The 22,098-nt window shown below is 45.0% G+C and overlaps 1 protein-coding gene across 6 annotated transcripts in view; it reads right to left on the bottom strand.

Moving 5' to 3' along the window:
- PCNX2 (pecanex 2) overlaps positions 1-22,098 on the bottom strand; it is a 299,548-nt gene that overhangs the window by 24,129 nt on the left and 253,321 nt on the right. For all 6 annotated transcript variants that reach the window (XM_045039935.1, XM_023240399.2, XM_023240402.2 and 3 more), the window contains 3 exons: positions 13,006-13,259; positions 6,189-6,422; positions 4,634-4,746 (listed from right to left, as the gene is read on the bottom strand). In XM_045039935.1, the coding sequence (XP_044895870.1) occupies positions 4,634-4,746; positions 6,189-6,422; positions 13,006-13,259 (601 nt within the window). The remainder of the gene's footprint in view (positions 1-4,633; positions 4,747-6,188; positions 6,423-13,005; positions 13,260-22,098) is intronic.

The raw sequence follows: 22,098 nt of genomic DNA, 5'->3' as shown, positions 1-22,098 counted from the left end.
GCATCAGGCTCTGTGCTGTCAGCTCAGAACCTGGAGCCTGCTTCAGATTCTGTGTCTCCCTCTCTCTCTGGCCCTCCCTCGCTCACACTGTCTTTCTTAAAAAATAAACATTAAAAAAATTTTTTAAATAAAAAAGATAAATCACTTTCCTGTATATCAGCAGTGACCAATTAAAAATGTGACAGGAAAGATTCTATTCCTAATCAAAATAAACCTATAAAATATCCAGAAATAATCCATCCAGAGATTACAAATCTCAAAGAAAAAGAAAATTTTACCAAAAGACATTTAAAAAACTGAACGATCACAAAGATACACCATGTTACTGACTGCTGTTTATTTTCTTTCTCAATCTGTAAATTCCAGACAATATCCATCAAAATTCCAGCAGAGGTTATTATAAAATGTAATTCTGAATTTCACCTGAGGAGAACATGAGCGAGAATAGCATCCACCACAAAACAGCAAGAAAAAAGTAAAAACAGGAGGACTAGCCTTATCACATATCAAAACTTCGCATCACTCTAGTAAACCAAACGGTTTTGTTATTAGAGAGATTGATCACTTTAAACAGAAGTGTAAATCCAGAAGCATACCGCCTATGACTGGGAATGTAGAACGTAGCATATGGCAAAAGTGGTATTTTAAGTTAGTGGTGTTTTTAACTAAGTGACCAAATCACTAATGACAAACTACTTAGCAAATGGCATTGGACTATCAGCTATCCATTTGGGGGAAGAAAATGGATCCCTATCTCTCATCACGTATGAAAATATATGTGAATTTGTTGTGAGCCAATAGTCGAGGGGGCTCATTCTCCAACACATACTACTACTTGTTGGCCCAGGCCATTCCCCAGGGCTGTGTTTTCAGCGAGCATCCTTGAGGGATGAAATGACAACTTTTTCCGCTAAGAAAAGGCTGGTTCCCTAAGCTCAATGAACATCTCTGGTCAGGGAAAACAGGATCTGCATCACCCCTGTGGGCCTTGGGGGCAAGGGGAACTGAAAGTAACACACTAATGCTCATGCTGCCGCTGTGCTACGAGAAGCAAAGTCCTTTGTCTCTGACCCAGGAGTCTCGTATCCTCTGACAGAATCCATAAAAATGTAACAAGGTAGGAAGAGTAAAATCAAATCCTAAGACTTGACAGGATGCAAAAACTCAATGGAAAGAAGTAAAAATATACAAGTATCAGAGAAAAATGGAGGATACTATTTTTATATCCTGGAAATAACAACAACAAAAAAACAATTTTAAGAAAGACACAAAATCCAGAAATTATAAATTAAAATTTTTAAAAAGTGTGGCGTAGGTAAAAATAAGTCAAGTGCACCTTGATAGAAAATATTTTTGGGGCGCCTGGGTGGCTCAGTCGGTTAAGCGTCCAACTTCAGCCAGGTCACGATCTCGCGGTCCGTGAGTTCGAGCCCCGCGTCGGGCTCTGGGCTGATGGCTCAGAGCCTGGAGCCTGCTTCCAATTCTGTGTCTCCCTCTCTCTCTGCCCCTCCCCCGTTCATGCTGTGTCTTTCTCTGTCTCAAAAATAAATAAACGTTAAAAAAAAAAATTAAAAAAAAAAGAAAATATTTTTAACATATATAAATATCTTTTTAAAGTTTTTTTTTAAAGTTTATTTTGAGAGAGAGAGAGGGAGAGAAAGAGAATCTCAAGCAGGCTCTGCACTGTCAGCATGGAGCCTGATGCAGGGTTTGATCCCATGAACTGTGAGATCATGACCTGAGATGAAATCAAGAGTCAGATGCTTAACCGACTGAGCCACCCAGGCACCCCTTAAAGTTTTTTTTTAATGTTTATTTATTTATTTGTTTTCAGAGAGTGCGCACGTGTGTGAGCAGGAGGAGAGGCAGAGAGAGAGAGAGGGAGAAAGAGAGAGAGAATCCCAAGCAGGCTCCATGTGCCCGATGCTAGGGCTCAATCTCATGAACCATGAGATCATGACCTGAGCTGAAGCCAAGAGTTGGATGCTTAACCGACTGAGCTACCCAGGTGCCCCAATAAATATTAATATCTTAATATGAGAATACCTTCTAAATATCATTAAGAGCCTAATAAAAATGGGTAAAGCATATACATGGGCAGTGGGAAATTGACAGAAAAAAAAATACGTCACCAATAAATATGTAAAATGATCCTTACCCTCACTATGAATAATGGAAATGCAAATTAAAATGAGAATGAGATCATTTTTCACCCAGGAGACCAGAAAAATTAAAGACTGAATATCCGGCATTAGTGAGGATATGGCCAAGCGCTCTTGGCTGGATTACAAACTGGGGCAGCATTACTGGACAGCAATTTGACTCTATCTATAAAAAATTACACTTAAACATTTTTCTTGAGCTGTGGAATCTTTTTTTTTTTTTTTTGCAAGAAAAACCATTTACTGGATTCTAGCATATACAGTGTAGAGCACAGCTGTTCAGCTGAGGTAGAGGTGGGGGCCCTGCCACGGTCCAGCCTCCCCTCATACTGTGTCCCTCCCCACTCCCCATGACACACCCGATGAAGTCAGAACTTCAATGCCATCAGGCCCCCAAAGCCGTTGGCCCAGGGCAGAGTGTCAGTTGCCTTTAGTCATCAGAGATGGCATTGGAAGTATGCTGCAGGATTTGGCTGTGGTAGGGGACCTCTTAGTAAAAGGAACTGGTCCCAGATAATCCAATCTTCCCCCAGAGTACCGAGAATATGGTTCCCAGATTTATCTCATCACTATAAGCAGAGCTGATGCGGGAGTAGGAGAAATTGTTTGAAACAAAGAAAATCCCATCAAAACCGGGTTTAAAACAAGCAGCTGGTGAGCCTGGTGCTTTAATCAAGGAAGAAATAAATAAAGCAGACCAAGCAAGAAACACCTGGATGGGGAATATCTGAACAAGTCACACAAAGAGCAAGATGGAAGAAGTCTTTGAAAGTAGCTTAGGGAGGAACTAAAAGAATAAATCCTTGAGGCATTTTATTTGCAGTTTGCAAAGAAAATTCGGAATTTATTATTATTATTTTTTTAAACCGACTTCAAATGGGTCAAACAGAAGATCAGCTGCCTGGAGGCTATGACTATCTGAAGACGCATTTTGTGATTCCAGAATCTTCTGAAGCCCTTCCCCAACCGCACTCTCTATTTAGCGAAGAGCCCCTTGCAGCAGCCACATCATTCTGTTTTACGAAGCCCACACACAAGCTTTCTGCTAGGCTTTCAATCATCAAATGTGGCCCCAGACGACCCCAGAGGAAACTGTCGGGGTCTACAGCATGAGGCTGAGTCAGGCGGGAGAAGCCAGTCAGCTCCTCCCCAGGGTATTCCCTATAACAAGTTCTAACTCCACATCAAAATGGTCAGTTAGCATTTCTCACCTGTGAAGAACATCGTAAAATTCAGAGATGTGGGAGTTGTGAGAATAGCTCCACTTCGGTGTTTACCTTTTCCTGTGCGTGACTCAAGGCTACGGCGTCCAGAGAGAAATGAGGAGATGTGCCCACCATACCACTTCACCCCTCACCAAGTCACACACCAAAACTGATGACACCCTTCCAGAACTTTCCACTGGTAAGGGCTCACAGCCGTCCCCTGCAGAAGGGCATTCGGGAACCGTCAGCAAGTCCCCCTTGACTTACTTAGTGCAGAGGCTGTGAAAGTTGTTAAACCAATACATGAGTGGCTTTTGCCATTCAGAAGCTTGTAATCCAGTCTACACTTGCTCCAGCTGAATACCCAAAGAACTCTTTTGGGTTCCAATTATATATATATATATATATATATATATATATATAAATATATATATATATATATATATATATATATATAAATATATATATATATATATATATATATATATAACTAATATAATGTTGTATGTCAATTATAGGTCAATTTAAAAAAAATTTTCACATTTATTTATTTTTGAGCAATAGAGTGAGACAAAGCATGAGCAGGGGAGGGGCAGAGAGAGAAGGAGACACAGAATCTGGAGCAGGCTCCAGACTCTGAGCAAACGGTTAGCACAGAGCCTGATGCGGGGCTCGAACCCACGAACTGTGAGATCACGACCTGAGCTGAAGTCGGACGCTCAACCGACTGAGCCACCCAGGCGCCCCTAGGTCAATTTTTTTTAAAAAAGGAGAGAACCTTGAGCTATTTACAAACAGAGCAGGAAGATCTGGTAGAAACAGAGTTTGAAAACACAGCTGAGGGGACATCCAGTTAATCAAAGCCCCGCAGAGACAGGGCAGGGTGCGGTCTACACTGGAGCACAGATGTGATGATTTCCTTTTGCAGGAAAAACGGGGAAAGGGAACGGACGTTTTTATTAAGCATTAATTTTGCTAGAGACCAGGCTAGGAAGTTCCTATAAATGGTTTCATTTCATCTTTTCAGCAAATCCATGGCTTGTAACACAGAAGGCCCTGTACCCATAATCCTGGGGTTTTGGCTGTTCTGTATTAGTGGCATTTCCAAATGCAGAACTCCAAAAGGTCACAGTGCTCAAGAAAGCCTTCTTTTGGACCTAGCAGAATTTATTACAGAAGGAACTATCTGTAACTTTAAAATAAAGAAAATGATTGACAAAAATCACTCAGAAACACCGTTGGTGCCGGTACTGTTTCTGCAGGTACCTGAGGGCCATGTTGTGAGCTGCCGTTCCCAGAGCTCGCCTCCCCAGGATGCACAGGGCAAAGGACAGGGTCACTAGAGGGGAGTCCTCATCGCTGTCCAGGTTCTTGGAAGGCTGAAAGAGCAAAGATGTTAATTCAACTCTCACACGGGTTCCAATAGGCAAGGACACAGAATCATAAAGGTCGAGTGTCAGGGGTGTTGTCCGTCAGCCATTGTGGTTACCGAGTTGACTAGAATACCCCAGGTTGGGGGACTCTCTGCTTCCTGCAGAGTTTCTCTCGTGCTTGGATGTGGAAAAAAAAATTGAAATGAGGAAGCTACTCTAGAGGAGAGATGGGGCTAACATGTGCCTGTTGACCTAATTCTCTGGAGTTTTGAATATGGCGCTTCAGGAGAAGAGGGTCAGGGCTTACGTTCAAATGAATGCCCACCTTAGCACCGTCCAATGCAGGGGCAAGACGTGTCTATCACGTGCAGGTGAGAGTTTTCTGTTCTCCCTGTAACAAGGAGCCCACTGAACTGACCATTAAGTCCACAATCAACAACTAGATTTAAGGGGTCATCCAAAGTCAGCTTAAAAAGAGAGGCGGGGAAGAGGCAGAAGAAAGAGCCAAAATATCTTTTTGCAGGGCAAATGAAACAATTTCAGGAACCACATGAGGAAAGAGGAACACCGCGGTGATAGCTCGGAATACCCGTAGATTCTTTGCACACCTCAGCCACCTGAAGAGGCTAAGCAAGGGTTAAGATACCAGCACACATTCTCTCTGCTGCACCTGGGAAGGCAGATTCTACCACCTGCTCCTTCCGCGCCCTGTTTTTAATCACTCACGGAAAGGTTGAGGACCTGGGTTAGTGTTGTAACTTGGTTTGTCCCCTCACGTCCGCTGGCATACTTCATCACTACTAAGGGGGGTGTATTCATTTTGGATCTACTGTCTCTATCAACAGCACATGGATTCGGCTTTTCAAATCCCAGGAAGCAAAGTCAACTGACTCCCTCCCCTTGCTCCTCCCCCAGCTCCTCCTCCTGGCCGACCCTCCTCCTCTTCTTTCTAGAAGCTGTTGTTGTCCTTGGTTTCATTTCTGAGAGGCTGCCTTCATCTCCGGAAGTGTCCTCGGCACGTGGGCGATAATGCCCAAGAGACACGACTGCAGAGTGAGATGGGCCATCTTGATGGCTAAACAGATCGGTTGCAGGGCCACAATTCAATACGTTCAGCAAATCCTCCGGATTTCAGCAGAGATATCCTTTGTACAGAAATCTCCACAAGCAGCTCTAAACAAAGAAGTTTCCAGACTTTCAAAGCTATGACAGACACTTAACACGGTGCTAACCCTGAGCACAGTATAGAGAGAAATATACCTTCAAGGCTCCTCTATTGGAGAATGTGGTATGTGAATTCTTCCTTTTAATTTTGTCTAAGTGTTAAATAAACATTTATCCAGATGCTAATGTTCTGTCTACCATACAGTATAAGAGACGGACTTGATAAATGCTCCTTGTTTTTTAAATTTAATTCAGTACCTCCAGCCCCCACCTCCCTGACCTACCTCTTGTCTTTTCCGCGCACAGTACTGAATCCATTCTAGATAAACGTTACAGTAGCTGGCTCGTGTTATCCCCTGGAGACACGGGACGTAGTCATCATCGGTGTTAATGTTGAACATTGCGAGGTCACGCTCAATGTAATGCCATTTCGCAAAAGGCTGCAGGGACTTCAGAAGTGATTCGTTTTTGATCCACAAGAGAAGTTTGGGGGACGTTACCATATAGTATATGATGCTCTGCAGACAGAAAGTAAGATTTTGAGCCCTTAGAGCCGTTCGAAAGACGCAAAGACTTCTTATTTATTGTATTTCATGAAGTAAATCAATGTCAGGGAATATGAGACATACTTGGTTTCATGGCATTTCCTGCCAGGTTTAATGCTTAGGACTTACTTGAGACATTCTAAAGTGTCCTGTCTTAAGGGTCACCACAGGGATGAGGGAAGTGGGAAGAACAGGACGCTAACAGAATGTACCAGAACAGAATTTCCATGGTGAGGAAGAATGACAGCCAGCCCTACCCCTTCAGAGAGAGACACACAAGAACACCCTTGGGTTGCCACAGGCTCCTGTGGAGGCCACGGGTGGCTGATCCTGCTGAAAGACACTGGGACAGACCCTGTCCCGAGACCCCAGCTAAAGACTGTTTAATGAACAAAAACAACAAAATTCTCAAAAAAACGTTTTTTTATTGTTTATTGATTTTTGGGGGGGGGAGGGGCAGAGAGAGAGGGAGACACAGAATCCGAAGCGGGCTCCAGGCTCAGAGCTGTCAGCAGAGAGCCCGATATGGGCCTCGAACTCACAGACCTCGAGATCATGACCTGAACCGAAATCAGACATTCAACCGACTGAGCCACCCAGGCACCCCCCAAAACAACAAAACTCTTATGGAAAGTACTTATGATGTAGAATTGTTGAAACACACATGCACACGTAATCCGGGGAGCCCAGACAGTGGACATCTGTGATGCCTTCAAAATAACCCGTGTTTTCCCCTCCATCAGACACTCCACTGAGGAATACCCCAACTGGGGAAAATGCCACCCTCGGGCTTTGTTCTTCTAAGTCACAGCTTTACTGAAAGCCATCTTGCAGTTTGCGAATGAATGCGTCCTTCAGAAAGGCTAGCGCCCGGCCTGGAGAAGTCAAACTGTCGCAGAGAAAACGAAAATCCAACTCGGATGCGGGTGCATCGGCAGCAGTGGTAGTATACCTTCACTGTAGCCTTCTGTACCCTTTATTATCGCAGGCAACTGGAAGGGGTACTCAGTGCCACTGAGGCTGGGGCGGCCCCGGGAACGTGGCTTGTATGTCACCTGGGAATCGCCGCAACAGGGAAGGGCGGCGTCTGGTGCACAAGAGGCAGCGATGCACGCTCCCGTGGCCCCAAGCCCCGTGGCCCTCTCTGATTATAAAAAGACATTCTTCCCAAGGGAGAAGGCAGAAAGGAAACCACACGGCCCGGACCTGGCCAGGGCGTAGGTGGCTTGACCCCCGTGACTGAGCGGGCAGAGACACACTTTTCCAGGCAGGCTCCTGCCCTCTCTCCTGCTCTTCCCTCCCTTCGGCTGGGACACGAGATCCGGAGCACCAAGGTTGGAGCTTGCTGACGAGTGTCCGGTTCCAGGTTATCTGAGGAGTCTGAGCAGCTGAGTGGGTGGACGCACGCGGTCCGTGGATTCGGGCCAAATGACGGCAAAGGCCGGACTCAGCCGTTCTCGGCCGTTAGGACCGACGGCAGCCTGGACTTCAGGAAGGCTAATCTGCGTGCAGCTCACGGCCTGTGGCCTGCCTTCTTTGGGGCATATTCTCTGTAAGCCTCCCCCACCCGACCCCAAAGTGGTGGAGCGGGGACAATGAAGTCCGCGGTTCACACGCTCTATCGTTCCTGCGGCACTGCACCCAGGACAACCCCGTCAGCCTTGAGAAGTCCCTTCAGTATAAGGAGGGAGGGGACAGAGCGGGAAGGAAGGAGGAGGAGGCCACGGGAGGCTGAGTGGGAGGCAGAAAGGACAGAGGCGCGAGTAAAGTCCGCTTCTCTTCATCTTTCGGAGATTTCAAACAAGACAATGAGTATGAAGAACTCAGCACGTGGCCTGGCACACAACTTCTATTTGGCATGTAAGTCCTTGGATCTAGGACTTACCCATCCAGGGGCTTGAGGCTCAGGGAGTCTGTGCTAGCAGCCCAGGTGAGGGGTGAGGGGTAGGGGTGAGGGAACAGAAGGCATGTGGGGCCGGGAGACCGCTGAGTCTGTGGCAGCCACCAGAGTGCCTTCCAATATTCAAAAATGTTGGTTCTGAATCTGGAGGGTTTTTTTTTTTTTTTTTTTAATGTTTATTTTTGAGAGAGACAGAGAGACAGAGTTCAAGCCGGCGAGGGACAGAGAGAAAGGGAGACACAGAATCTGAAGCAGGCTCCCGGCTCTGAGCTGTCAGCACAAGCAGGGCTTGAACTCACGAACCCTGAGATCACGACCCGAGCAGAAATTGGACGCTTAACCAACAGCCACCCAGAGGCCCCTGGATCTGGAGGGTTTTCTACGACCAACTTGCTGGCAAGATAATTTAAAACTTTTATGAACGTGGGGGGTTTAAACAGCTGACCCAAAGTTATAAGCACAGAAGGATCTGTGACTGGCCAGAGGCAAGGTGTCTCAGCTGACGATTACAAAGCGTACGAAGAAATTGGGTCCGTCTGAACATCTGGCTCTAGCAAACATCTGGTCTGGTCTTTCCCCAATATGTCCCAATCACATGTACCAGATAGGAACAACAAACAAAACTTGGAGGGCGTTTACTTTTTTGTTCATTTCTAGGGAGGAATGAAAATAACCCCCTCGACCGATGAAGTCAGCATAGTTAATGAGGAGTTTGAATCCCAGAGGTTGAAACTTCCTCCTCCAGGTCTGGCAGAACCTTGCAGTGTTGACTTCCCAGTGCTGCCCCGGCTCGGCTCCCCAGTGCACGAGGGGAACCCGCTCCCCTCGCCCCGGAGAAAACACAACACACCCAACGGTGGCAAACCATACTCCATTTCCATTTCGCGTAGGCAGAAATCCTGTCGGGGAGACAGAGTCAACGAACAGTGTGAAATCCTTCCGAATCTGTCAGGATGAAACGGATACGACACTAAGTCGACCCGGTAAGTGAGGACAGGGAGAATGAATGGACGGCATAGAACCATGTGGAAAGCGAGACCTCTTCTGAATTCATCCACCGTATCTGGCTCCTCCAGCAGGGATTCTCCTGGTTTCTCATTTTCATTGTAGATCAGCATATTCTATCAGACAGCTCGTTCTAGGAAGGGGGCCCTGGCAGGCAGGCCCACACGTGCGGTCTTCCGCTTCTCATTCTGCAAGGCCAGCGATAAGCGCATCTCCTTTCTGAAAGGCTTGGACAGGAAAGACGGCAGCAGGAAAACCAGGCCCTGGCAGAAAGCGGATTCCTTGACTGCTCCGAGGGTTTTCAACACAAATAAGTGGAGGGGAGCTGGAGGAGGCACCAGAGAAAACCCTCCAGTTGTCAGGAAGGAAATGATTCCAAGTATATTCCTACAGGGTGGGGGAACTGACCCAGTTTATTAGGAGATTAAAAAAAAAAAAGAAATCCTTTTGTGTAATGGAAATACTCCATGCCTTTCTTCCTTTCTGATTTGCCTGCCCAATAAAAATAACAATAATGACGACAAAAAGAATGAAACCCAACTCTTGAAACTTTGAGCAATTCAGAATAACAAAGGCAGTCTTGTTCCCGAGTAACCAAGGTTTTTACCCTCAAATGCTGTTTCTTCTGTTCTGATAGCCACTGGGTACCCCTGAGATTTTCTTTAACTAGCTCCACGGGGGGACGGGGGCAAGTTCTGAGCTACCCCACAGCACAGGGCAGGCAAGCACTGAGTGCCGCAGGCAGAGAGAGCCCCGCACGAACAGGCCCGTTGATGCTACTGGGAACTAACCCACCTGCCACCCGACCTGGGCCCCTCCTGAGCACTATTTTGGAATTTAAGAGAATTCTGTTTCTGTTGAGCACAAATATGTCCGTAGTGGTGCCCAAGCTTAGTTGTGTATCAAATCACTTGGGAAATGAGTTTAAAAATACAGGGGCTAGGGCCCCTCCCCAGGCCCACGGAGTCAGAATTTCTGGGTAGGACATGCAAGTCTCTGATTAGCCAGCTTACTCGGGGAGCCTGATGCCAGGGGTCTGCCCCCAGCTCGCGAGCAGCGCCCCGCCAGGTAACGAAGCATTGCGCCGGGTGCCTCTCCTACCCCACCTGACACTCCCCCCCACCCTCTTGGAAAACAGAGTTAAGGGCATTGTTTTCCCACAAACTAAATATTATCTGGCAGGTTCTGGGCAGGAGGAGCTCCTTCAGCCTTGGCTGCTTGCACATTATCCTGGACTTGTTTATCAGGAAACTGGTAAACTGTCATTTTAGAAAACATACGGGGGATTGGGAGGCAGGAGAAGAGGAAAGTGAGTATCAATGCAATTACCAGCTCAAGGGAGGGGGGCCTCGAAAAGCAGGTCCCGGAGTGGTGCCCCCAAGGCCTCTGGAAAAGCCGAGAGGGGAGACCCTGAAAGGGCACCTCATCCTGTCCCTCTCTCTTCTCTCACTCGTGGCGGCCTGCTGGCTCCCTCACGTGCGGCTGGGTCTCCCCACAAGTCTCGCTCATGGGAAGGCTGTTTATGGGGAGCTGCCGATTCACAGAGATGTGGCTCAGTGTTGAACACATCTGGATCTCATCCGCCCGGACTCTATGGCCCGGACCCCAGATCCGCATTACCTGGGACCTTTGTTCATTCAGTCCAAAAAATTCCCTGGATACCTCAACACACAGGTCGCCACACCGAAGGCTGGGGACCCAAAGAGGAGTCAGGCGTGCGTGGCTCCCGTGCGGAGGGAGGTGCCGGAAGATGCAGGTGAGGTGAACGCCAGGCAAGGGCCCCAAGGGAGCTTGTGAGCACAGGGAGCATGAGGAGAGAAGGGCAGGAGGGGGAAGTCTGGCAGGGGTGGGGGCGGGGGGTACCGGAATGCGTGTGCAAAGGGGGAGATGGGTGGCCGTGTGGAAACTCTACCGGAAACAATGGTGGAGAGTTCCAGATGGTTTCTCTCTGGGTTCAAGGCGGCTCAGAATGCACTTTCCTAACCCCTCACTGCTGGCACAGGACAGCCTTCCGGCCCCTGGGAGACACCAGGAATGTAATGTGGCAGCTTCCAGGAGCATTTCGAGGGGACCGCTGGTGCACGCCCTTGGTCTTCGTTTCCTGTGTCCTCTCCTCCATCCACTGGAGCCTGGGGCTTACCTCTTGGAACATGAAGGGGGGGAGTCACTTAAAATGGTAGGGCTGGCAGCTGGAAGGAACCTGGGTCCCTAGGACTTCCTGGAACAGAGCCACAGAACAGAACCCCTCCGTTCTTCATTCACGTGTGACAGAAACACACTTCTCGCGCCAGCGTGCCACAGTTATCTCGTGACCCCCCAACTCTACCCCCAGTTGTGACGCCGAGTCTGCCCAGGGCTGACTCTGTATGAAAGACGTCTTGCAGCGCAGTTTATAATGGCCAAGGGAGCAGACCGTGGAATCATGAGGCAGGAGGTCACCACTCCCTGATGTGCTTTCCCAAATCTTCCCCGATGTATGCAAGGCTGGGCAAAACAGCCACAGTTTTGCGTGAGGAGGGGCTGTAAATTCCTGCACCCCTTCGGCACACATGAAGGTGGTGAATACGAACCACTAAATCTGTGTTGAATATTCCGCACAGGAAAGGGTCTCACGAACATTTCTCATTACACCTGCCTTGGGGTGTGATACTCAAGAATTATTTAACCTTCTGAACTCTTTACAGTCTGTCTTGTATTTCCTGTAAACTTGAGCAGTATTGACGCACACGTGGGGCTCTCCTCGGTAGCTATTCCAAATTTCTAAACGTCTTTCTTTTAGTTGGTTGAGACTCCTGAAGCTTCAGGCACCTGTGTTATCTGCCTGCTTTGTATTTCCTCATTTCTGCTGGGCCACCTCTCACAGCCTCAGCTGGCAGGGAGTCTGGGGTCTCAGACGGATGAGCATCCTTGTTTTAAATGCCATTAAAATGTGGACCCCTGTGAGGACCAGGACCCGGGGTTCCCACCATGCAAAGTGCTCCCTCTGAACAGAAGCCCGTGCAAAGACTGCCCCCATTAGACCCGACTGTCCCTCTGTACCCTCGCTCAAGGTTCATATTTGTTTCCCAGGACACTTCACTCCAAACCGGCACATTTTCTGAGGTTGAATATGGGTTAGGCAGACGTGGCCCCAGAGCAACAGGAAAACTATGTCATTAGTCCCAAACGAGTGAGGAAGAAAGGCCGTCATAACTAATCCTAACTGGATCATTTCGCTATACTTTTGAGTTTTTATTTTAGGCTCAAAAAATAATTCTGGTTCTAGGGTGGAAATTGCAGAACATCTAAATCGGTAACTTGTCGCACGTAAATGCTGAGGTTTGGTGATATTTCCAGGACATTTCAATTTATCGTCACCATCATCACCATAGCTGTGCTATGTTAGAAAGGAAGACACAGATTTAGGGAAGGAAAGGAACTGTCTATTAGTGGCCACGCTTAGGATGTGACTCAAAGCGTGAGCTCCAGGTTACCTCAAAGCCCTTGAGGATTTTTCGCAAAACCAGTGGTTCCCAAACCTAGCTGGGTCTCAGATTCAGAAGATGAGGAGAAGCTTCAGCATCTAGTCTTTTGCAAATCTCTCTGGGAGCCTCTTGAGCCAGCCCCGAATGATTACTCAGACAAGTGTCCCGGGGCCCAGAGCAGCGATACCTTGATGTAGTATCGGATGAGGATCCTACGCAGGTCAAAAACCTGTAGCATGGTGGCTGCGTTGTTGTCTATGATGCTGTAGCCCTCCAGGATGTACTGTGTTCGTGTGATCTCCCAGGTGAGCCAGCGGAGGTTGAATGCGGCATTGCAGGACAACAGGTGCGGCAGGTGGCCCGGTTTACAGCAGCAACAGCCTCTGTCGTCCTCATCACCTTCCATGATGGCCTCGACCTCTCTCTGCTGGCAGTAGGTTCCTGGCAGAGCACAAACAAGATGGAAGTTATACAAGGAGTCACTGGGTTAACCTTTGTTCGCAATGGATTTTCCCCGGCCTTCCCTGGAGGGGAAGACACCGAAGAAAGTCTGGGAATCAGGAGGATAGTTTAATTCTTAAATTCCCAAATAAGTCACCGTTCCCATCGTCATTAACTCTTTTCTTCATTCGTATCCATTCTGATTCTCAGCTCCTCCCCATTCGTGTGTGTGTGTGTGTGTGTGTGTGTGTGTGTGTGTGAGAGAGAGAGAGAGAGAGAGAGAGAGAGAGAGAGAGAGAGAGAAAGAGAGAGAGGAGACAGACTTGCACGGTGCTCATGGACACCAAGTTGAAAGGCAGTACAGTTATACTCTTGAGCTACCTTTACCAGAAGCCTGTAGGTCACAGCTGAGCAGAGAGGAGGCTAAACAAAGGTGGCAGGTGGAGATGTCTGAGAGCAAGTAGGTGCGTGCTGATGTGTTTTTCAGGATGGAAAGCTCCCTGCTTCTTTTCTGGAAGAGCTCCGTTGCCTAACCATAAGGGCAGACCACGCATGCCACCTCACCTCACGTGACTGAGAGCAGGGATGTTGGGGGGGGGGCTCAACGTTTTTGTCAATGATTTAAAGGGGAACATACACAGTGTGCCAACGACATAAGTTACTGGCACTGTCTGGAGTGCAGAGTTGTGACCTAAAACGATCTCAGCAGACAGGATGGTGGACTGAAAGTAACATGCTGAAAAACTAACAGGAATAAATGGAATATCCTGCATCTAGTTTCAAAAAACCAGCTGCACACTTTGTGAATACATGCAAGCGTATTTTACAAGTACTCTGGTAGTTGCACGGATCATAGGAAACCAGAAACAGGAAAAGTGAAAGATCCTACTCGGAGTGGTCCCTCAGAACCCTTGGATGTTTTTAGCTTAGGAGAAATGTGGTTTGACTTCTGTTGGAGGAGATCATGCTGGCTGCTGTCCAGAGAACGGACTATAGAAGAAGCAGGGGTGGGAGCCAGGACATCAGTTAGGAGGCTGTTAGTTAACACACATGACACAGTGGTGATTTGGATAAAGGCCATTGGGGAAAGTATGGAGAAATGATCACATCTGGATCTCTCTGAAGGTAGTCTGTTAGGATTTGGGAACCAGTTTGGATGGGAGATGTTGAAAAGATTCATGAAGAATGGTGTGAAGTTTTCTGACCTGAGCAAGGTGAAAAGTGAAAAGACTGTCCACGGAGATGGAGAAGATTGCAGGGCGAGCAGCCTTTGGGTGGGCTGAGGGGAAGATCAGGAAGTTTTTCTTCCATATGTGAAGTTTTAGCTGTTCGCTATTAATCAAAATGGAGATGTCAAGTAGACAGTTGGATTAAGAAATCTGGAGTTCAGGGGAAGGGTTCTGGCAGAAATTCATAACATCTGAGAGAATTATCAGGATATAGGGGCGATTTAAAGTAATCTGGGAGAAAGGACAGGTCTGAGAGCTGAGCTCTGAGCATTCCATTCAGAGGCTGGGGAGGTGAGGTTCTCCCAAAAAAATGATTGGCTAGAAGTGGCCTGTGAGGTCAGAAGAAAACCAGAAAGAAGCAAAAGGCAAGTTAAAAAAGAAAAAAAGAGTTTCAAGGAAGAGGGAACATCAGCTATGTTAAATGATGCTTATAGGTCAAATTACCTGGGGAATTAACTGTGAGATTTGGCCATACAGAAGTGAATGATTATCTCTGCGAGAGAGGTCTAGGTGTAATGATGAGTGGGGGAGGGGATGCCTGCTTGGAGCCAACAGTAGGGGAGAGAAAAAAGCAGGGACAGTTAGTGTAGGTAACACTTTTGGGGAGTTTAAAAATCTTTACGACTTTATTCCATTTTTGGCCATTTATTGCATACGCTGGAACCTCCTGTACAATGTTAAATAAATGTGAGTTTAGGGGGAAAGTATTCAGTCTTTTAGCATTACGTAAGGACACTAGCTGTAGGTTTCTCACAACCACTCTTTGTCAGAAGGAGAAAGTCTTCTTCTATTTCCAGTTATCTAAGAATTTATATTAAAATCAGAAATAGGTATTTAATTCTAGCAAACGCTTTTACTGTTTTTCCCATTTATTCTGTTGATATGGTAAACCCTATTGATGAATTTCCACATATTAAACCAATCTTTCATTACCGGGAGAAACGTGACAGGTTTATATACTGCTGGATGTGGTTTTCTAGTATTTTGTTGGGAATTTTTGCATATATACATTCACAAGGAGTATTGGCCTATAGGTTTATTTCCCTGTGATGTCCTTGTCTGGTATACATGTGGAATTTATGAAATGAATTGGAAAGTGTTTTCTCTTTTATTTTCCGAAAGAGTTAAGGCAATATTGGTCATAATCCTTGCTTACATGTGTAATAGAGTTTAATACAGTTTGCATGATTAATGGTGACAGGGATTCTAGAGTTCTCTCTGTGGCCAAGATGTTTTGTTTTTGTTTTGTTTTGTTTTTCCTTATGAATTCAATTGCTTTAGCACATATAGGTCTATTCAGATTTTCTGTTTCTTCTGGTGTCAAATTTGGAAAGTTATATTTTTCAATGAGTTTTTAATTTCACCTAACTTGTTAAATTTATAAAATGTCCTTATTATTATAATGCTTTAAGATCTGTAGTAATGTCCCCTCCTTAATTCCTGATCTTGATAATCTGTGTTTTATCTTTTTTTTTTTTTTCTGGATCAGTCTGGGTAGTTTTTTTTCTTCAATTTTATAGGTATTTCCTCAGAATCAATATTTGATTTCATGATTATTTTCCTCCATTGTTTCTTTATTTTATGATCCATAGATTTCCTGCTTTCATTTTTTTTTTTTTAATTTTCTTCTTTTATTTGCTTCGGGTTTTTTTTTTTTTTTATTATTTAAATTTTTTTTCCCAACGTTTTTATTTATTTTGGGACAGAGAGAGACAGCATGAACAGGGGAGGGGCAGAGAGAGAGGGAGACACAGAATCGGAAACAGGCTCCAGGCTCCGAGCCATCAGCCCAGAGCCTGACGCGGGGCTTGAACTCACGGACTGCGAGATCGTGACCTGGCTGAAGTCGGACGCTTAACCGACTGCGCCACCCAGGCGCCCCTATTTGCTTCGGGTTTTATTTCATCTTCTTTTTCTAGTTTCTTCAGGTGAAAGTGTAGGTTAGGAGTTGCCAATTTGTATTTTGTAAAAGGTCAGAGAGTAAATATTTTAAGATTTGGGGGCCACATATGGTCTATATTACTGCTGCCTCCTCGTCCCCTCTCTTTCTCTTCTTTCCCTCCTTCTCCATCTCCCTCCCTTTAATATAAAAGCCATTCTAAGCTCATAGCCATAGTTTGCCAACTCCTTGCTTAGATCATTGATTTAAACCTTTCTTCTTTGCTATTATAAACCTTTAGAGCTGTAAGTTTTTCTCTACACATTGCTTTGGTTGTATCCCATACATTTTTTATACTGGTGTTTTTAATTTTCCTTCAGTTCAACTATTTTTTAACTCACCTAGTTTTTATTCCTTAAACCTCTGTTATTAGGTGTATGCCATTTGAGACTGTTTTATCTTCATGATCAATTGACTCTTCAATCATTATAAAATATCTTTATTTTGGCTAGGGATTACAATGTGCCTTTTCATCTTCTCGCAATCTGCAATAGATGGATTTCATACCACTCTTCCTGTAATGTTGTGAGATTATTAAAATGGTATATTGACTCCTTCATGTCCTTGCCATTATTGTTGTCAAACATTTTACTTTAACGTATATTTAACCCCCATAATAGACCGCCATTATTCTGCTCTAAACAGTAAAGTTTTTAAAAAGAAAAGAACATCTTTGCTAACATATTTGCCATTTCTGGCAATCTTTATTGTTTTATGTAGAATCGATTTTCCATGTTATCATTTGCTTTCAAACTGAAGGATTACCTTTAACATTTGTTACAGTGGAGGTTAGCTGGTAATCATGTCAACTTTTGTTTTTCTGGAAATATGTAAATTTTGCCTTCAATTTTGAAGGATATTTTCCTTAGCTGTAGAATTCTGGGTTGATAGTTTTCTTTTGGCCCTTAAAAAATATCATTGCACTGTGTTCTGACTTGCATTACTTCTTAGGATATGTTAATAATTCACATGCTTTTCCCCTGTCTGTAAAGTGTTTTTCAAACTTTCTCATGATCTTGACAAAATGATTATAGAAAAATCTCAGATGCTCTTTGATTTTTCTTTCTTTAATTTTCACCAGTCTGAGGATTATGTGCTTAGGTTTGGTTTTCTTTGTGTTTATCTGGCTTGGGGTGTGCTGAGCTCCTGAGATTTATGGATTGATATTTTCCATCAAATTTTGAAAGTTTCTGAAGAATATTTTTTCAATTTTTTTCTGCCCCTATTTATCACTTTTCCTTTTGGATTCCAATTTTACACATATATTAGAATGCTTGATATTGTCCCCATAGATCACTGAGTTTCTATTTTCTTTAACCTTTTATTATTTGCCTCAGTTTGGACAGCTTCTATTGCCTTGTCTTCAAGTTCATTGATCTTTTCTTCCATCCTCTGAATTTTTCATTTCAGACATTGGATTTTATTTTTAGACTTTCTGGCTCTTTCCTATGATAGACTCCATCAGTTCACTCATTATGATAAGTTTTCCTCTGAATTCCTAAGCATATTAATATCTGTTTGAAACTTCTTTTCTGTTACCTCCAACATCTTTGGGTGTGTTTCTATTTATTGTTTTCTTTTCCTGGTTATGGACCACTTTTTCTGCTTATTTTCATATCTAGAAACTTTTATTATATGCTGGATATTGTTGATGCTATAGTGTTGACAGTCTGGACTTCTTTTGTTTGTTTGTTTGTTTTTTGGTCTTCTCAAAGAGTTTTGTTCTGTTAAGTAGTTAATTTATTTGCACATCAGACTGCCAGCTTGATCCTTTTGAAACTTTTTTAAAAATTTAAATCCAAGTTAGTTAACATATAGTGTAATAGCGATTTCAGGAATAGAATGTAGCGATTCATCACTTACATGTAACACCCAGTGCCCATCCCAACAAGTGTCCTCCTTATTGCCCCTCACCCCTTTAGTGCATCCCCTCCACCCAACACCCCACCAGCAACCCTCAGTTTGTTATCTGTATTTAAGAGTCTCTTAACTTGTTTTTAGAGTGTCTAGAGTAGACCTGTGGGGTGATAATATCTCTACTCCTAAAGCTTGGTCTTTCTGGGGTCTTGGTTGAATTCCTGGGATGTTCAATAAGGTGTCTCTGCTGGATGATTGGAATTTCTACATCTCGGCACCTTACAGCCTCCATGTTTTCTATTTAGTTCAGACCTCCACAGTTACTATTCTCTGTCAGGACTTGCCTCTAACAGTCAGCAGGTTAATATTCATCCAATTACTAAAGAGGATCCCCGTACAGATTTTTACAGTGCCTTCCTTGTGAAATTCATTTCTTTCTGATACTCTGACCCACAAAACCCAGCTACCTTAGCAGCTGAGAACTCTGATTCTGCCTCCGTAGCTCAGCAAGACAACTGTACTCTATTTGGGTGTTGCCCCCAACCCCCATACTACAGATAAGAGAGGGTCTCCAGGAAGAAAGCAAGGGTAATTATGGAGCTTACTTGTGTCTCTCCTTTCTCTTGTTGATCAGAGGCTTGCACTGTCTGTTCAATATCTGAAAGCAGTCGATTAAGATATTTTTCCTAGTTTCATAATTGTTTATGGCAGGAAGTATAGTCCAGTACTGGTTACTCAGTCATGGCCAAAAGGGTAAGTCTCCGAATCCTTTTACACGTCTTCTGAGACATAAAAACTTTCCTGACATCCATTCCCATACCATTCATTTTTTCCAACATCCCTTATCATTATTTACAGTGCCTGCTACTTAGTAGGTGCCGACAGAGTAGTTGGTGCAATGCCTGAATGGGTAAATGAAGGGAAGATTTTTATCCAGGTCACTGCATGCACAGGCAATGGAAACTCTAGTGAGAAAATGCACGGCAGATTATATTGCGTGTTTGGCAGACAAAGAAAATCAATGTTTGTACTAAGCCTCTCCACAGAACCCATAAATGAGATGGTCATAACAAGTCAGAAATGGGAAACTACAACCTTCAAGTAATAATGTACATACAGAACTGTTAGGATAACAGTCAATGAAACAGAACTCAAGATCAGGATGGGGAAAGCAAGCAGGCAGTGTTACATGAAGTGTAACAGTGAAGGGCTGATCCCACATCTTTGATTCCATTTGTCTTTCCTCAAGACCTCACTGCTTTGGGTTTTAGCTGAAAGCACTCCTTTTTAAAACCTTTCAAGGGTCTCTTAGCTCATGCTGCAATAAAAAGCTTTTATTCCCTCTGGTACAGATGTATAGAAATACATACATGAATTATCAGCAATGAGTAATTCACACTGCATGCTCTGAGGCCTCCAGAGTGAGTAATGGCCACAGTGTCCTAACTGATCCGCCCACTGGGACCCTTGGACGTGCAGGCACTAGACTCCGGGGGTGGGAGATGTCTCATCCTACTAAATGGCACAGGGACAACACTGGTTTTCTGCAAGTAATAATGTAATTCGGGAAGAAACCCTCTTTCAGTGAACAAAGTGAGATTGCTTAGACTCCACAAGGAAGAAGCATAAAGGAGGATTTTCACCTCCAATAGGTTAACAAAACCAGTCAAATGACATGCTTCAAAAATCTGCATTTCTTTACAATTTCTTTCTCCATACTTCTCCATCCAGGTCTGGCATTTACCATGTTGAGCTGAATGTAAGGGTTTTTTTTTTTCCCCTTTACATTGGGCTGAATGTAAGGGGTTTTTCCCCCTTACATCAAACAAACTGGAAGGTGTGTGTGTTTCAGTGTGTGTGTGTATACACACACAATAAAATGAGGAGTTTCGATTTCTATCATGTGAGTAGTAAAGTCCCACACCATGAGGAACATGGGTGCATCTCGGCACTGACAAAGACAGTTGAGGAAACAGTGTGCCATGAGGGACGGCTGCTCAACAGGGACACCCTAATTGCCAAAGGTTTTTGATAAACACTCAGTTAAGGTAGGCCTCTGCACCTCCTTTTAGGATCAAAAGATTCATAGTCAGGATCACATTGCAGAAGAATACAAAAATAAAAAAACCCAGTCATTCTGTACATGCACTACTCTGCTGCTCAAATGCAAAGCAAGACCATATATTCTCCTCCGAGAGGCTCACCGGGTTTGGAGCACATTTCCTCCAAAGGGAACACCAAGAGTCAACTGCCCCTATGCCGTGACCTACACCATTGGTGTCAGTGAGGGAGGACCTGGCTGGCCATTTCTGTCCGGTGTTTCCACTGAAACTGACCCTTGGCATCTTTTACGTTGTGATGTTCTCATGGTCTAAGTCAGTGGGACACAGGAACGCCTTCATTAAATAATTTTTAAATTTAACTTATTAGAGTGTCTTAGAGCCTGAGTGCTGATAGATGAGAATGCCTAATTAAAGCAGTGGAAATTAATTTTTTGAACTGAAAATGTATCTAGAAGGTCCCAGATGTCTCGCCACGGAGGGTACGTAGCAATTTCCTGCACGTGGCCACAATGTGGGGCAGCCCTTGCTGCCGTACTGGGCAGCTCTCCTGACCACTGACCCTTCCTTCCTCCCTTTGCTGGTTCCCCCAGTGAGCAAGCGCTGCTCCCCTTTCAGTGCTGTTTGCCACACGCACCAGCGACAGGCCAGGCCTGGCTTATTTATTCACACTTAATTCCCGAAAGGAATGAAGTTAATTTAAAAAGGCGTGCACAGTACAATGGCAAATGATAAAATTTAAGTAAAATTGGGGACAAGAAGAAATATGATGAAGCCAGAAAGAGTAATGCCAAGAGACCCTAGCTGCATTCTGTGATACCCTATATATTTACTAAAGGTAGGCCACAGACTTCCCTGGGGCTTTCTAGAAGACAATGTAGAAAGAAACCTTGAATAGTTTCTTGTGTCCTTAAGACAACAACAAAATAATTGCTTGGCAGGATCTTGGCTATTTCAAGCGAAGACACCAGAAAGAGAATGTTCCCAGGACCCTAATAAAAGGTACATGGTGCAACATGGTGAACACTATCCTTAAGAGAATTGCCCAGAAAGTACGAGCTGTTCTAATATGGCCAAAGCACAACAAAGAGAAAGCATTTCTGTAGGGGGCTGAACCAATTCGACCTTAGTTAGGAATGTGGTTCTCTAGAGGTCTCGTGTCTCTCAAGGGCAGAGTTTAGAGTCTTGAGGGCAGGAGAACTTTATCCCTTTGAGGAAATCCTTGCTATGGATCGTTTTTCTCCACCCAGTTCTGAAAATTATTGTGGACTGAGCAGCAGTGACTTAAGCCTAGGAATGGAGATACTCTGTGTGGTCGGTCTGCGCAGGCCCCCTCTTTCGTGGTCCAGCCAGGCTAGAGGTAGAGCTGACATCCTCTTGGAATGGTCGGGAAGCCAAAGAGAATGGCTGGCTGAAACAGAAGGTCCGATAACCAAAATCCACCCAAAGTGTCCCCGCTTCCATTCCAGAGAACCCTGTGGGGAAGGTGCCATCCAGGCCCGGAAGCCTGGGCCAGAGAAGAGAGGACTCAGGGCAGGCCGGCTCGAGTGGAAACCTGACTCTCACGGAGACGCATGAACTTAATCTTGTAGGTAACAGGCAGGCAGTGGGGACTTTTGAGTCTCAGGAAAACACGAGTAAAGTTGCAGTAAAGGAAGATTCCCCTGCAGCTTTGGGGGAGCAAAGAAGGGGCTGGGGCCGGGAAGTCAGCTACCCACAGTCCCATTCAGGTGAAAAGTGATGGGGACAGGAGC

This window comes from Felis catus, chromosome D2, assembly GCF_018350175.1.
Source record: "Felis catus isolate Fca126 chromosome D2, F.catus_Fca126_mat1.0, whole genome shotgun sequence".
In the NCBI taxonomy this organism is placed as follows: domain Eukaryota; kingdom Metazoa; phylum Chordata; class Mammalia; order Carnivora; family Felidae; genus Felis; species Felis catus.
Note: the sequence above shows the minus strand (reverse complement) of the source record. Positions and strands in the feature narration are given on the sequence as shown.